Consider the following 17646-nt stretch of genomic DNA (forward strand, 5'->3'; position numbering starts at 1 on the left):
AAAACAAAAACAAAACAATCTTCCTTTAATTCAAGATGGTTTAAATGGTCTGTAGATTTCAGTGATAGCATTCACAGTTACGCTGGCATGTGGAAAAAGGGGGGTAATGATTTTAGAGCCTCATGCTCAGTAAGTTTTCCTTTTTTCCCCACTTATTTTTGTTTTTACTCTTTGTGAGAATAATGCATCTACACTGAATTTCTCCCAGGAGCCATTTTCGTTTTGGAAGCTAAATGGCATAAAAGAAGTCCATCCTGTCACTGGGGGACGGATCTGTCCATGCAGACACACAAATGGCTAACGATGATTTTTTGAAAGCGCGTGAAGTGATTGAGATCTCCAAAAGCAGCAAACTTAATTGTATGAGCTTAAAAACTGAAGTATAGGACAGCCTGCTCGCTCACAGACTGCACCCAGGTCAAGTGTTTCCCCCGTGTGGCTACACGGATTCGGTGGGAGACTGATCATCGGCTTGGTGCCTCATTAGCTGCACGCTGGTCAGGATCTTCTTCTGGTGTCCAGCTAGAGACACTCCGATCCTCTGCAGATCTCTGGGAAGACAGAGATACGGATATGAGGTTTTGTCTTCATAACAACAATCAAATATAAATTGAACACTCCATGTAGTACACCATTTACAAAATCAGTGTTGTGTGTGAATGTGTGTGTGAATGGGTGGATGACTGGATGTGTAAAGCGCTTTGGGGTCCTTAAGGACTAGTAAAGCGCTATACAAATACAGGCCATTTACCATTTTACCATCCTAGGCCCTCTGCTACACCTGACCCACCTCCCGCTTCCTGTGTTTACTGTCACTACCCAAAAAAGGCACAAAAAAATCAATTTTTATATGGTTATCATTGGAACTGCTGTCTGTAGGATTGTAAACCAGGAAATCAACACTACAGTAAACATGAGCAGCGCTTTAACTGGCCAAGAAAAGGTGCCAGTGCTCACAACAGCTTGAACATGTAGTAGAGTCTGTTTGTAACTGCTACAGATTAGTAGCTTGTGTTTAACTAACAGGGAAGATACAGGAGAGGCCATCACTGAGTTATAAAGTGGGTGTGACTAAGGTGTAGGGGCACCCATCCTTGTAGGCACGATTGTCATAGCAACAACAACCACTCACTGACAAGCTTCAATAAACTGCTAGCATCAACTAAGCTAGCTCTAGCTCAGTTAATGCTAATGGCTCACCACAACTATCAACTTCGGCTACACTTTGATATTGAAATGGACCTCGCTCTCGGGATTTGTAAAGCGATTTGAATGGCTGGAGGATCTGAATAAATGTGACTGGACTGGAAAAACTTTTTTTTTTCAGGATTCAGCATGAACACCACAAAAAGAGCAAAGCAATGAATTCACAATTCAGTTCTGTAACGCATGACGTCACCCCATTGAAAGTGAATGACAGGCCAGAGTGTCGAAGCCTAAACCGCAATACACAAATCCTGCCTCAGTGCAGTGCCGAGTTGTTTCGATGAGCAGCTCTTATATTTTTGCTAAAAGTGGTTGTCAGTCAGGAGTTGTTGCTGCCTGCTCCAGTCTGTGCGTGGGTGCAGGGGCACACATACACAAACACGGGCATGTTTGTGGGTTAACTTTGAAAGGACATTTATTGACATTAATGCATTCTCATGTCTCTTGCTTCTAGTTTAACTACCGCAACTGAGTGCCACACTATTATCCGAACTGTAACCTAAACCGGCTTTAACCTTAAAACTAAAACCTGTAACCTAAAAAAAAATTAACAAACTTTGAAGAGGTGCTGATCCGAGCCAAACTGGTTTTCACAAAGATGAGTGGAGAAGTCCAAACTATATTTTTGACTAAGTTCTTATGTAAGGATGGCTTTGGTTTTCTGTAACAAATAACAGATTGTGGGTTGCATAAAGCTGCAACCCACAATCTGCCCGTTCTGTGCAGCCACAGTTTGAACTGGCACAATCACACACAACATTCAGTGAGTGTATCCTTAGAGCTGTCCTCCTTTCAGTACAGTAGCTTTGTGATTGCTTGCATGTTTGGCGATATCTGTAAGTGTTAGCTGTTAAGAAAAAACAGCCCTGGTTTAGACACACTCTGAATGTTTACTGCATTAGCATATACTGTGTAATAACTTCCTTTCTTAATTCGATAAATAGGTACACCATCCATTGCAGAAAGATGTATTTAGACTGAAAATTTGAGGCATCTTGAAGCCCTTCCAGTTACTGTTCGCCTAAGCCTCATCAGAAATGGTCTCAGTGGAAAGGTGGCTGTCAAGACGCTGTGCTTTAGGGACCGAAACAGGGAAAAAAGGCTAAATCATACAAAACTACACAAGAACTAGAACTAGACTGAAAATCAGTGACAACAGGTCTTATGGAGTGATGAATACAGACTTGAAATTTCTTGTTCAAATCATCACTAACATGTTCAGAGGAGGTCAGAAAGTAACTACAGCAGTGAGTGTCTAAAACCATCTGCAGAGCAAAGTGTCCTAATTTGGGGGTTTGTGGATCCTGTCTAAACTGATGGAAATCAGATTTTTGGTCCACCATGCAATACCATCTGGAAAGTGCCTGAATGGCAACAGCTTCATTTTTCAGCATGACAGTGATCCCAAACACACTGCCAATGCAGTAAAATCATACTTGGACAGACAAAAATACACAATGGAACACTATCAGTCATGAATTGACCTCCGCAGAGCCCAGATGAAGCAGCGTGGGATTATCGTGACAGAAAACAGAACAAAAGGCAGCCAACATGCAAAGAAGAGCTGTGAATGACCTTTGAGAGGCCTGGAGAACTATTGCTGAAGACTACTTAAAGAAAGCACAAGAAAGCTTACCTAAGAAAGTTGAGGCTGTTTTGAAGAATAAACGTGGTCATTCCAAATACTGATGTTTATGAAGAAAGTCAATATTTATAACTATGTATTGGGCTTATATGCTATAATTTCTACTCATGTTTCAAAAACTGCTGCAGCTACTCTCCATTTTACCAGCAAAATATAAAGAAATGATGGGCGGTCAAAGACATTTGCACTGTACTGTACATTATTACATATTAGCTATGTAATAGCAACATAGCATGGGCAGAAATTTGAAATCAGTACTATTTTAGAGACCGAATACCTAATTAAAAACTCCTAAAAAGTGACTTCAGGTAGGTATTCCCTCCATTTTTCTCATATTAGTGATTCATTTTGCATGAAAAGTATTTTAAAGTTCACTCAGTATTCTAACTCTGCCTTTATTACACCGTAACTGTGTTAAAATACACTTAATTAATCCCGTTGGTGAAATTTACCCTCTGCTTTTGACCTATTTTAGCTATTTTAGGAGTGGTAGACAGCCACAGTGTAACCAATGGGGACCAGCTCCAGGTCTGGCGCTTTGGTCAAAGGTGAGGGCGGCAACCACGGGTGGACTATTCACAGATAGAAAATTAAGGACAGGCCCAGCAGCTGTCTAAATGAATTAAAGAGACACCTCTCACACATATATGGAATCTTTGCAGGGTAATTCAGACAGGATAAAAGTGATCAACCCATCTCTTCTAATGACAAAACTGAATCATTGATTAAACCCTGCTAAACTGTGCAAATTTCTTTCATGGACACATTGCTTTTTATTTGTCTGTAATATAATGGCACTTGGAGCATTTTATACCATGAGGCATAGAAAAAATAAGGATGGCAGTAAGCAAGCCAGATACAGAGAGACAGACAAGTGTTCACACAGTCAGCCAACCAGCTGCCCCACCAGTCTTCCAACAAAAAAGATGCCGACTTGGCAGGATCAGCTAAGTGTGAGACTCAGGCAAAGAGAAGCAGACAGACAAAAATAGAGGCAATTTAATGGCTAAACCTACTCAGCTGTGATTTGCGTGACGAGCGGCAAAGAGGTGAAGCCCGAGCCCAGAAAGGAGTCTCTGTACTGGGTCATCTTCAATGCAGCCAGCCAGTCTTCTACTGAGCTCACCCTGCTTAGGTCTGGAGCTCCACGGTCTAACAAGGGATGATGGGGAGGACTGCAGAGAGTAGATACAAGAGAACGTGGAGTTTAAAACAGAGGGAAACAGAGGGATAAGATAGGGAGAGTGTGTTTGTGTATGTAAATGAGTTTGTATCTCTGCTCACCCAGGGACCATGTTGTTGGTGCCGGCTTTGAGAGATGCAGGGTTGCGTATCATTTTGTCCAACATGCTGACAATATCGGGGAACTTTGGCCGGGCGTTTCTGTCTTTCTGCCAGCAGTCCAGCATCAGTTGGTGCAGCACTACTGGACAGTCCATGGGAGCTGGAAGTCTGAAGTCCTGCTCTATGGCATTTATCACCTAGGGCACAGCAGAAGAGTCACACAGGAAAAGGAGAAGACCCAAATGACCACAAAAGGTTATAGAAGAAAACTGCAGCATGATGTATATTTAAGGCTCACTGGGGAAAGCTTATATAATCAGTATCTTTATAATAAAGCTTTGGCAAGGCTTAATGAGAAAGATGTAGCTTATTAAATCCGTGCTATTCCTGGTATTCTATTTTCCCCCTTCTAATTTGTACTTCCTTTAGACCTACTATTGTACAGCTTTCCTTCTCCCCATCATTAACTTATGGTACTTTTGTGTTCAGGAAGTTTTCAAAACCAATCACATCACAAGGGTCACGCTCCAAAGAGTCCAGCTCTATCTCCCACCTGTTTGGGTTTTGACTAGTTCAACTGCCAAATTTTATTTTATAAACAATGTACATTCAATTCAATTTTATTCATATAGCGCCAAATCACAAGAGCAGTCACCTCAGTGTGATTTATATTGTAAGGTAAAGATCCTACACTAATACAGAGAAAACCACAACAATCAGATGACACCCCATGAGCAAGCAATTGATGAGAGTGGGAAGGGAAAAGGAAGAAATCTCCAGCAGAACCAGGCTCAGGGGGTGACAGGAGGAAGACGGGACAAAAGACATACAGTGCAAAAGAAACAGAGTGAAGAAGAAACACTCAGTGCCCCCAACACCAAACCAGGCTAACCGATCCAGCCCTGACTATAGGCTTTATCAAAAAGGAAAGTTTTAATCCTTATATTAAAAGTAGAGACGTGTCTGTCTCCTGAATCCAAACTGGGAGCTGCCTTCACAGAAGCCTGAAAGCTGAAGGCTCTGCCTCCCATTCTACTTTTAAAAAAGTAGAATGGGAGGCAGAAGCCAGCACCCTAAGAGCAAAGTTCTCTATTGGGGTGATATGGTAGCAGTCATCTCTAAATGATCTCTAGACTTTTAAACTTGAAGAAATTAATTAGATAATGATATAGCTCTATAGACCATTTGGGCATCTTAATTTGCTACTTTAGTTTTATAATTGCAATTTATAACAGTCACTGGCAATACAGACAGTAAAAAACATGCATATAGTTTCTTGGTCAACAAAAAGAAATCAACATGGAAGTAGCATAAACCTGCATTCTATCTAAAGGCCACCAGATGGCGATAGTTGTGGTTGCAAAAACTCTTCCGGTCCTCCAGAAATTTGGAAAAGGGGCTTTTTGCCTTGACCTCTGTAAAAACTTTTCCCGCAGAATTTATGGTCTCAGCCACTTTTGGGATTTGGATCATACTGAAAATATTGAATCTGTGTTTTTAATGTCGGTTATACTATATTTCAAATGGCTGATTATCTATGGCATGAAACCTGAATGTTCATTGGCTAATGACTTGTCAGTCACAAGCCAGTTTCACAGTCAGACCAGACACTCTTTGTCACCAACCAAGATGGTAATGTTGCATCTAATCATTGGTGCTTGATGAAACATAAAAGACGGAATTCAGACACCAATGAGTGATGTCATGTTAGCTACGTCCATGATGATCGCCATGGCTAATATCAGCCGATATGGTGATATTTGACTGACACATAAGCACATATCTAGTATCTAAAGCGCCCAGTTGTAGGCCAAGGGATTTAACAATATAAAAAAGAGTCAGCCAATTAGCCCAAATCAAAGCCTAAAGTCTTGATATATAGTATTGCACTGTATTTACCGTAATTGTCGGGCTATAAGCCGCTACTTTTTGCACAAGCTTTGAACCCTGCGGCTTTTAGTCAGGTGCGGCTTTTCTATGGATTGTCCGTGATTTTTGTCATATCGTAAGACGATTTGTTTTGTTTGTTCCGCTGTTGTACGGCACTACGTTGCCTGGCGGAAGGGCATGTGATCAGACACACAGTATCGGGGTTCAAGAGTGGTATGTTGGTCACATGTCCATCCGCCAGGCAACATAGTGCCGTACAAGTAGCGCGAAAAACAAACTTCAAAGTAGCGCTACACGTTCAGCCGGAGGCGTGGATGACGAGCGGCAATAAACTTGCGAAAAGCAAGTCATGCTCAACTCCACCGGTGGAATCTGACAGCGTGGAAAAGTGTGAAAACATCCATGATCACCAACGGATTTCGAAGGGCTGGACTGCTGCATGATGGAGAGGAGGACACCGCCACGGCCCTTCTGAGGGTGTTCGACTCTGACACTGACAACGAGGATTTGTTTGGTTTTGAAAGTGACAACGAAGGAAAGAAGCTGAGAGTGGATGACGAAGCCACCCTGAGCCTGTTCGTTTCCAACACTGGAGAAGAGGACTTTGGTGGTTTTAGTGCGCAGGAAGAAGAGGAAGATGGTGGTGAATGACTGACTTTTCTTCTTGTTAAAGCCGTGTCACTGCACCTGAGCCTAAAAGGTAGTCCGAATCTATTTTTCTGGTGTGCTGTAGGTTATTGTTATGTACTACATTTGTTACTCATTTATGAAGCACAGTACATGTTTCGTACTTGTAATTACCGCTACTTTTACATATACCTAAAAAGTTATGCAAATATGTACCCATAACTTGTTTTTCAAAATATTAATAAAAGGGGTGTGTCTCCAAACAGCCATCTCTTTCCTGACAATTCCCTTTGTGCATATTCTCTTACATATGATAAGTCAACATTGAAACACCTGCGGCTTTTAGTCAGGTGCGGCTAATGTATGTACAAAACAGGATTTTCCCCTGATTTTAGCTTGTGCGGCTAATATTCAGGTGCGCTTTGTAGTCCGGGAAATACGGTAGTCGCTTTTGATATACATTTGACAAAAGTAGGTTTTCATAAATATGAAGGTTTGTGATGTGCGACATATTAAAGGGCTAAAAAGATCATCCCCCTGAGTCGATCTCTCTCGCTGCTGTTTGTCACTTGCTTCAGGCAGACCGCCATACGGCAAAGAGTGGAACGTCTTCTGTGTTATGGCTCCTTTGTGATTTCAGTCGATAAAAACAGGCATATTTTTATAGAACAATCTTACCTCGTTCAGCTTTATTTAAAACCACATAAAAATGAAAACTCGGATCAGTTAAGAGGATCCAATTTCCGTTTAAGAACTTCATCCTGACACAGCGTGCAGTCGCACAGTATATCCAGATATTCATCTCTAAGCAGCAGTAACTTCTGCTGCAGTCTCAGATGTCAAGGCAGGTAGTTTTACACAGAGGAGCTTTTGATTTCATCACGCCAGTGCAGGTACTGAGAATGATAAAGCTCTTTCAAAGTTTTGATTTTTTTTCTCCCTGTGAAAACTTTTAGGCAGGAATTTTGTAAAGCAAAGAGGTTGTGCTAGATGTGTCAGGATACCTTTGAGTGCAGAATGTAATTATCCAGAACATCATGGAATTTAAAACTACCTGCCTCGCCACTCTAAAAATAATCAAAGAAAGGAAATATCACGTTTAGTAACCATTATCTGAAATTATTCGGCCCCCTGTGTCAGATTTGTGAAATTATTATTTTTTATTTCTCCCCAGCTGTAATTACAATCGTTGTAATGTTTAAAACTCCCATTGTGGTGTGCCCCGAAGGTTTAAAAAGTGCCTTCTATCATCTTTTATACATGTTCTGTCTAGCAGATTCAGACATCCAATTACTATCATCTTTCTTGTCATCTTTCACACTCTTTAGACACATACAATCAGTCTCTTTTTCTGCCTTATAAATTAAAGGTGGATTAATATATACTCAAGAGACATAAAAAGAGAATAAATGGCAGAACTGTACTGATGACACATCTGAGGTAAAACTTGATTTGGCCTAGTGAAGACTTGTCAGAGCTTTTCTGTTTATTTCTAACAAAGGAAAATGCAGAAATTGAATTAAAACTTAAGTATCAATACAACAATACTGAGGAAACTCGATGTTATTCTCGTGCTTTATGAAAACTACATTTCTTTACATTAGCTGCCGAATGTAAATGAAAATAGACAAATCCAAGTTAGACAACACTGGAGCATTTCTTCAAACGTATTGGGTCCTAGAAACTGCAGCTGCACACTGAAAAAGAGTTGCTAGGTTTGCAAGGTCATGTACTGGACCTGTTATATATCTTGTCCACAAAATTTTCTAATATCTACATGTCAACATGCACTGCTGGTGGATATTAGCTGAGTTTGCCGAAGTGATCAGACGCTTCATTATATACTCCCCCATGTCTGCTAAGCTGTCTTCTTGTCTTTGATGGGCAAGGCTGAAACAACAAAACACAGCCCGTGAAAGCATGAAAGAAGAGAATCCCTTTGCTGTTCCCTAGTCTCAGAGATAGGCAAAGGTCATGCACAAGGATCGACTTCAGATTCTGTCCGTAGCCAAAGGCAATCAACAACTGCTGCACACGAATTTCCTTAAGGGCTGGTCGAACGCTGACGGCTCTTAGAAGAATATCTGACCCTGACGTGCTGAAAGATTTTTGTGTCTGCCTTGTCCTGACTGCGAGGAGCTATCTCATGTAGGCTTGTGGTGAGGGTGCTTAGAGCATCTTTTTCTTTGGTCACAGTGACCAAAGAAACGTCCCAACTTTTTGGAGTTGTCTGCGCAATTGTGTCAGAAAGGAGGAGTTCGGTTTTCCTTGAGCTTGGTCTAAAATTTGCCCTAGCCGGTCACCTTTCATGTGATTCCACATTCTTGGTCTGGCCTCAATCTTCAAACTCAATGCCAGGTAGGTATCAAAGACGCTGCATGTTCCCTTGGCTATAGAGGAATATTCTTCTATCGTGGGAAGATAGAAGAATATACACACTTAAGAGCTACCTGGTTGCAGACTTTATACCAGTGAGGAACCGTCAGTGATGGTTACTACCTATGGCTGGTTGTCAGAGAATGCAAACATCACCCGAGAAAGGCAGTGCTGGGATTTCTGACAGCTGTGCTCCTTCTGCCATCACTCAGTGCTACAGGGAGCGGGTGGTTCTTCTGACATAAGAACCACGCACTCCGATATGGGTTGAACAGCCTGGAGATGAGCTGTTTAGAAGTTGTTGTTCCATTTAGTTGAGGTAACTTCTGTCAGCGTCAGGGTCGGGATTTGTTTCAGCAGTCAATCCAAGACAGCCGATTTTTACAAACTACTTTTACTACTAAACTATCTCTATACCTCTATACCTCTGCCATCTCGACCACCACATCCCCACCCAGTGTACTGGCAACAGATTATTCAGAAAAAATGGTTGTCCAAATTAAAAAACTAAGACCCTTTGTCTACAAATCACTGCCTCAACAGTTATTTCAGCTCACTGTTTATTGGTTCACAATCCCTGGTGTGTACCCACCCTACCCCATCAATTGACCTCCACATCCACCGGCACACCTGCTCCTGTTTTTCTGCCCTGTAACCACAGTACTGCCAGATTTTCTGCTTTGCATTCCTGCCAGAGTGGTCCAGCTTTTTGTCATGTTATCCTGCCTACCTACATTTATGTATGACCTCTGCCTGTATCTGGACTTACTCCTGCCAGCTTTCGCCCCCTCGGACTCCTCTGCCTCTCCTTGCTTTGATCATTGACCTACTAAACTTTGTTTTCGCTCCACCTTTTGTCTGGCTGTGATTTGCACGTCTGTGACCAAACTTCTAAACTTCTACCTCTACAGTAGTGCGAGAATGAAATAATACTTTAGTGTGTGTGTGTTTTTCTTCTTTTTGTCACAGTTCCCTGTAAATGTAAAGTAACAAGTCTGTCTCAGTGTAGTTGGAAGTCTAGCTCGCGGTAAGCTGAGGTAATGCGGTGCTTCTCCTACTGTAAATGCAGCACGGGGGATTTGTCTGTTCGCTGAGTGAACTCTACTTGACCCCGGCACACTTCTCGGGCTTTGTGCTGCATAAATTCACTTTAAGCACCACTGTCAATCAAAATAGCAGCGAATGTAGTGAAACATCACAGGTCTCTTTCATGATTAATTCATGTTGAACACAGCACCTGCAGTGGCTCCGCTGACAATTTCCCCGCTCCGTGTTCTTTGAAATTGCATGTGTGTGTAAGTGTGTGTGTGTGTGCATGCCTTTACACATGTATGATTGCATGTGTGTGTGTGGATTAGCAGGGTGTGTGTCATATGTGTGAGTTTAGGGTGTGAGATTCATGCATAGTTAATGCCCCGGCAGACCTTCGTTAGTGGTAACACACACTTTCACCATCATTATACGCAGTCTCTGCCATTATAAATCTGTCTCTATCATTATACTGACTGTGTCATTACTGCTGCATAGGCTGCTTCTGTTGCTTGCGAGCAAGCATGGGGGAGAAGACTGGGGGAGCTGCAAGGGGAGAAAAATGTGAATGTGTGAAAGAAGGGGAAAGAGGTGTTTAAGGTGATATAGAAGCTACATGGGGAAAATGGTGCTCCACAGAGAAAAATAAAGAAATGAATTAGTTTTATGATTTAAATAAAGACTTATGTCTCAGTCTTATAGTTAGGATGGGGATCTTGCCACTGATTAACTTCTCGGCAGTTCATCCTACAAAGAAAACTTTATATATAGAGTTAACAAGGTCTAAAGCCAGGTAAATGCTGCTGGAGCGGGGCTGTGATTTCCTGAAATAAAGTTAAGACGGTGCTGATTGAAGATATTTACCTGGGGTAATAAACACACTAGAAGCTGCTTGGCAGATTTTCTGCGGCAATAAAATGTATTTTAAAGTTTTGACTCGAGCGAAACTGGAAGCTTGTAAAATCCCCAGCCTCCTTTGTGTCAAAGTCATTAGATATATCATTTGAGAAAGCTAGAATTTGGATTTAAAGCTTCAGTGATTTGAAGTGGGTTTTAGTGCTGTAACTATAATCTGCACATCATGTTTCTTCTCAGAACAGAAACTTAAAAATAAAAACGTCAGCAGTCCAGTGTTGTGGAACCTTCATTTTCATGGACTGCACTGCATCCCCTTTAGGGTTTTACAGTTAAATTGAATTCTCGTGCTGCACAATAATGTTTAATATTTAGTATTTACTGTTACATTCCCATAGATCATCGTGATGTTGTTTATTATGTTGCTCTTTTTTTTCTTCTGCTTGTTCTCTCTTTTTTCTTTCTCAACAGGTGATCCAGGTGATTGATATATGTATTTTTTGTCTGCTTTTTTTGTTGTTTTTTGTTGTTTTTGCCCTTTATCCCCGTCCCTCTTCTCCGCTGTTTTTCTTTCCCTTTCTTTTCCCCAGTCAAGTCTGTCCCGTATTTAACAAGTGAAAATAAAATAAACAATAAAAGGTGAATCAAATAGACCATTACGGCAAGGCTGGGATGGACCATTTGGTAAAGTAAATCCGTTGGGCATCTTTCTTCGCCTTTAGACAATAATTCTGATGGCAAAAGAGCCAAACGGGACAGGCAAGAAAATAAATAAATACAAATAAAATAAATAAATAAATTGAATTCTCACCCTAAAGAAAGTACACGTGTTTCTGGCACCACTTTATAATAACCATTAAATATATAATAGGACTCCTTTACGGTTTAAAAAAGCAACAATAAAATGAGGTGAAATGATATTTCCTAATTGGCTAACTGGTCTGTTATCTGAATGGTTACTGTAAAGGTATAAATGGTTAACAAATACTGAATCCAGAGTCATTATTTTGACAGCTGTGATGACGGTAAAACAGATTTTAAAACAGATTCAAATAAGACGACGGGTTGGGTGGTAGTGAAAGGTGTTTGTGTCCTGCATCACTTATGGTTGTCATTGCAGTTTGCTTTATGCACAACTACTCACAAGCTCCACTATTATGTTATGGTGTGAATATATATTATGATAAAGTGTTACCATTTTTAACACAAAACCAGTAAATGTGAACTGACTACGGCAGGATGAATGATCTCAGAACACTTAATAAACATCAGTGTGATATGACGAGACACAAGGAGAGCGCAAGGTAAAGAAATGCCGCGGCAAATTGCTCACACTGTGAAGGTAATTGGAATAAAGCTGTCACTACCATGAAATATTCCCAGAAGAAAATCCCAGGAAAGAAAAAAAAATCCTTTGCCTTTTGGTCTGATTTTCATGGAACAAACATTTCTGTGACACTTAAATTGATGTCCTCATTTTCCATGTGTGTTTCCTAGACATGCAGACGCCCTGCTGTGACGGAGGAAACAAACAAGCACTTCCCCCGAACGCCACACACACGTGCTGGAGCAGACGTACACGATATTTTACAGCCGCAGACATCAGTGAGAACTCAAACTACGAGTCTCTTTCTCTCTCTTTTGCCCTCTCTCAGGCAAGCAGGTGGTGACTTACATCTTGGTTGCTCATGTCCCAGTAAGGTCTCTCCCCATATGACATCACCTCCCAGGTGACGATCCCGTAACTCCAGACATCTGAAGCTGATGTGAATTTCCTGTAGGCGATCGCCTCTGGTGCCGTCCACCTCACGGGGATTTTACCTCCCTGAGAGAAAAAAAAAAGGGGGGGGAAGAAAAGAAGGAAATAAATAACTAAGGGCAGTAGGGAAGGAAAAAAGGATTTGTAGCTTTATACCTGATAGTTCTGCTTACGTATTCGTCACATAGTTCTTAGCTGAAGTCTCTTATCAGACACGGTGTTGAAAACTGTGCATTATGCACACGTGTGTTAAAAAAAAGAAAGAAAAATGACAAATTTGAGGGGAAATTTGAGGGCAGGCAACATGAATTTTCCTACTTTTTTTTTGTTCTCGAGTGTGGAAGTGTAGACAAAGCAGATGCTTGATAGCATCCACCTGCTTCACGTAGACAAATCCACATCTGCCTGCTGTTATCTTTTCTAATGAAGACAAAGTAGTGCGTAAACAAAAACTTCTTCCTTCTGACTGCTGAGTGAAATCCAGGATAAAAGGATGCATTACCATATGCTGGTTTGGCTGCTGTATCAAATTTAATATATTAAAGGAAATGCTTAAGACAAACATTTCTTTTTAATAGACTCCTTTTTAAGTCAGGCAAGCGACACGAGTTTAAGGCAGTGTGTATTTAATCCATCAAGCAAAAACTTTTCTTTAACCCCACCCTGGTCCTAGATCTCTGTATTTACTTTAGTCTTTAATTCTGGTTAGTTTTGTGCTCTGGGTTTTGTTTGCATTTTGAATATTGGTTTGGATTTATTTCTTTGCGTGTTTCAGTTTAATCTAGTTTTCCTGTTGTTTCTTGTCAAATCTGTGTTATCCTAGTAAGGAGGTAACACTGTGTTTCACGACAGATAGATGCAAGCAAACACAACTGAGCCCATTGAGTCACGTTGTTTTTGTTTAAGGAGATTCAAAAATACTCCCAGGCTGTACCCTTCCCTTGGAAAGGCTAAAACAGAATTTTTATTTGGAAAAATAATGTGAATAGTTTTTGATGTATCAAAATTAATCTGTTCCCTGATTAACAAGACCTTGGAAAGCAATGAAATAAAAACAAAACGTACATATTTTTGATTCACAGGAGCTAAAGTTTAAGTCAGTGACATCACTGATGAAGATTTAAAACTAATTTAGACTTCTTCTTGGTCCAGTTAACGATGCAACCAATGTAGTCTCCTACAACCAAAGTGCTAGTGTTTATGTCCTTGTCCCATGGCCCACTCTTGACTTGTGAGTCAGGTTGTGAGGTTGAGGCTCTGATTATTAGTTTTCTCACTAATGAACTCAAAAAGTGCAGAGAAAACGTAGCTGGATGCACAGGATGAATCAACGGTACTGAACAGGCCAATCACAATAGTCCTTACATTTACGTGTAAGTACATTACACATCTGTCGAGGGTTTTGCAGTTACAACATACCTGCATTGTAGATTTAACACAAAAGCATAAATCCGTTTTTAGACCTCAGAGGGTTAAATTATGAATTATATTTGTTTCCCAATAGGATAGCCTGAATCTTTATTCTTCCCATGGAGTACAGTACTCTGATTTTTCATTGCGAGTTCAAAATATTGCCGGATGTCAGCAGGATATGTTGAGGCGGTGAATTTTCATTTGTCTGCACGCTATGTTTTAAATTTATGATCTCTTAAGCTTATAATTGAATTTTTATCTGCCTCAGGGTTAACATGTGTGAACAATATGAACGGCCAGGTCTATGCCTATAGGTCTATAGGATAATGGCCAATGCAGGACTGGCGGGATATAAAAAAAAAGACTCAGTGAACGTTTTTGTGTGCAAAGGCATCTAAACTGTAACATGAACATCATGAGTGGCTCAACATAGTTTTTATTAGTGAGCAAGCTACTTGGCAGCTTGTGAGTACAGTCACAACCACAGGGACGAGTGAGAAGCGGCAGAAACAAATAACACAAATTGTTACCTTCAAGCAGTGTGTGACAACATGTTTAATGTAATCAGTCAAGCACATTTTAATTTAAAGTATTAACATTCAGCTCAAAGCACAGATGAGCTGAGGTACGGCAGCGGGCCCGTGAAGTCCGGCTTAGATTGATAAAAAAATCGGTGTGACAAACCGGCGATCTGACAAGCTGAGTCTTTCTAAAATGTCCAACTCACCACCCGCAGGACAAACTTCAATCCGGCCTTTATCAGTTTAGTCTTAATTAAGATTCCAGACTGGCTGCACCACACAGATAAGTGTGTAGGAAACAACACATATCACAGTCAAATTGCTGAACATATAAAAGTATGTATATATATGGAAAATACATTTCAATCATTTTATATAAAGGCCTCTATAAGGTAGATGAGTAATGACAAAGAAAGTTCTGACTGCCAAATATAATTGGTCGACAGTACTTGGACTACAAATGGACTACAAATTGAAACCCCTATGGTTTGGATAGGAAAAATCGTATCCCTTTCCTACATATTCTATATACACAGCAAATTCAAAAGTGTTACATTTTTTGGTGTTAATAGTCTCCTTGCAAAAGTAGAGTTAATTTTACTCTAAGCAGAGTCACATTCTTTTAATGTAACTCTGAGGTGTAAAATGATAGTAGTTAAAATCGAGTGTTAAAAATGAGTGTTTCTCTGTCAAATCTGGAGGTGTTACAATGGAAACATTAACTCTTGACCTCTTAACTCTGAACTCCTAGAGGGGCTATGACACCAACAGAGTAAATTCACAGACTCCGCCCCCAGCACGGCTCCAATCGAAGCTGAAGTGAAGCCGTTTCAGAACATTTTGCTCTACATATTTGAGTTGTTTGCCATGCTTGGTAAGTCATTTTTTCAAAGATTGTTTCAATTGTTATGAGCTTTTACTTCTGTGGCTCTTTGGAGTTGAGACAAAGCTGTGTGAAAGGCATTAGCCATGTTGCTCGCTGATAGCATAATATTCTGTTTTAGCTAGCTGAAAGGTATTGTTTGCGGGCAAATACCACAGCCTTGAAAAAAAGCTTGCATGTGAATTTTCAGTCAAACTTTTGGTCAAATATACCTAAAACAATGTCTAGAATGTGAAATGTTGGTATAATGGTGCTGCTTGAAGCCTGAAAACGATCGCCCATAAAAAAACAAAACAAAACGAGCAAACAGCAGTAGCAGACGTCCTGACTGGGTTCTACGTTAGCATAGATCCCTCCAGAGTTTTGTGCACACGGTTTAGGTAAAAATGAAAAAGGTTGCGGTTTTACATTTAGTTCAGTATTACCTGTTGCCTGTGTCTTTGTCTTTTGGGAAAATACTTTACACAAGTAATGGCTCAAAGAGGATTCCTTTTTACTGTGCTGCAATTGTTTACTGGATTATTTGTGCCATTAATTAGTGTCAACTAATTTTTATTCGATCTCCGCACAGGATATGCTTGTGAAGATGGAATATGGGGGAGAGCAGAAGTGCGTTGAAGTTCCACAAAGGGATGAATGAAGGACATGCATATTGTATTGAAGAAATAAGTGATGAGAATGCTGTTATTTGCATTTACCATGTCAGACCTTTTGATAAACAAAATTCTAATGAAAGTGAGAACATGTATACTGTTACATCTTTCAGAAAATGTTTTGAAATTGTGGTGCACAGTTCAGAATAAATGTTTTTCAAAAACCATTGCATCTTTTTAGTAAATGTTTATTTCCAAAAGAAATTTCTAGAAGTTCAGAACAGTAAAATTCCCGCTTTTTAGAATGAATTAGAAGATAACTCTTACGTAGTTAAACTAAAATACTCTTTGAGAGTTAATATATAAACTCTTAACACCAAGTGTTAAATTATCAACTCCAGACAGATTTGGTGTTTAACACTAAATCAGAGTTAACGTACCAACTCTCCAAAAAGAGTTAAATTAACACTCTCTGGTGTGGACCCATATAGACACTTTAATAGTGTTGAAATCAAATCCGACAGTGTTAATTTGGACATGCTGGATTTGCTGTGTACATTCACTTGCCACTTTGTTAGGTACACCTGTTCAACGGCTCATCAACACAACCTAATGCCTAATCAGCCAATTACACAGCAGCAGTGCAATGCATTTAGGCATTAGAAGACATGGTCAAGTAAACATGCATTTAGGTGACTCTGAACGTGGTAGGCTACAATTCACAAAGGCTTGCCAAAATTGGACAACGCACAAGATTAGAAAAATGGCACCAGGTCTGATGAATCCTAAATTCTGCTGCAACATTCGGATAGTACGGTCAGAATTTGGCACTAACAACATGATCTGTGCCACGAAGAATGAATGCAGTTGTGAAGGGAAAAGAGGTACTAGGTAGGTGTACCTAATAATGTGTATATTGAGTGTATCAATATACTGAAATCTATTTAAAGGGAAGAAATGTTTGGTAGTTCTTAATGACAGAACTGAACTGAAAACTTTATTTTAAAATGATTGACCTACTTGTAAAATGGTTAAAATTTGCATTTTCACCAATCCAGAGACTTTTCATTTTCTGTGTGTTAAACTGTGGCAGACCAAAGTTCTTAAGTGGTGCATCTTTTTACCTTTTAATAAATGTGAGTAACAGGCCAGAATCCTGGTAAAGAAAAGCTACCACTGCAACAAACATTTTGCCCACCTTTGGTCTGCAGAATGAAGGAATGCAGAAGGAAGCGTTAGTGTGTTTTTAGCTTACGTACCAGCGAGCTGGTGTAGGTGGGGTCAGAGGTGTCCTCCTCCAGATAACGTGATAAGCCGAAGTCAGACACCTTACACACGAGGTTACTGTTAACCAAGATATTTCGAGCTGCCAGGTCCCGGTGAACATAACTCATCTCCGCCAGGTACCTGTAACATCAACAGGAGTTATTGTATGAATTTGTGTTATCTGTAGCCAGCTACCTAGGCTACTATAAAAAGGTAATGGGATTTAGAGTTATGTGTGTGTGTGTGTGTGTGTGTGTTTGCCTGTGAGTGCATGTTATCACTGCCAGCTACCTTCGATA

General features: G+C 40.3%; 1 protein-coding gene across 1 annotated transcript in view; it reads right to left on the minus strand.

The window, feature by feature from the left end:
* Nucleotides 1–439: 439 nt before the first annotated feature.
* Nucleotides 440–17646, minus strand: part of LOC146614605 (ephrin type-B receptor 1-like) — a 150608-nt gene continuing 133401 nt past the window's right edge. The window contains exons 16-20 of the mRNA XM_085376036.1: nt 17341–17488; nt 12588–12737; nt 4136–4332; nt 3868–4026; nt 440–551 (exon numbers count right to left, since the gene is read on the minus strand). Coding sequence (XP_085232162.1) covers nt 440–551; nt 3868–4026; nt 4136–4332; nt 12588–12737; nt 17341–17488 — 766 coding nt within the window. The remainder of the gene's footprint in view (nt 552–3867; nt 4027–4135; nt 4333–12587; nt 12738–17340; nt 17489–17646) is intronic.

The sequence above is a fragment of the Diplotaxodon limnothrissa genome, linkage group LG17 (assembly GCF_057381915.1).
Source record: "Diplotaxodon limnothrissa isolate DT_005_m linkage group LG17, D_limnothrissa_male_GT1.1, whole genome shotgun sequence".
Classification (NCBI taxonomy): domain Eukaryota; kingdom Metazoa; phylum Chordata; class Actinopteri; order Cichliformes; family Cichlidae; genus Diplotaxodon; species Diplotaxodon limnothrissa.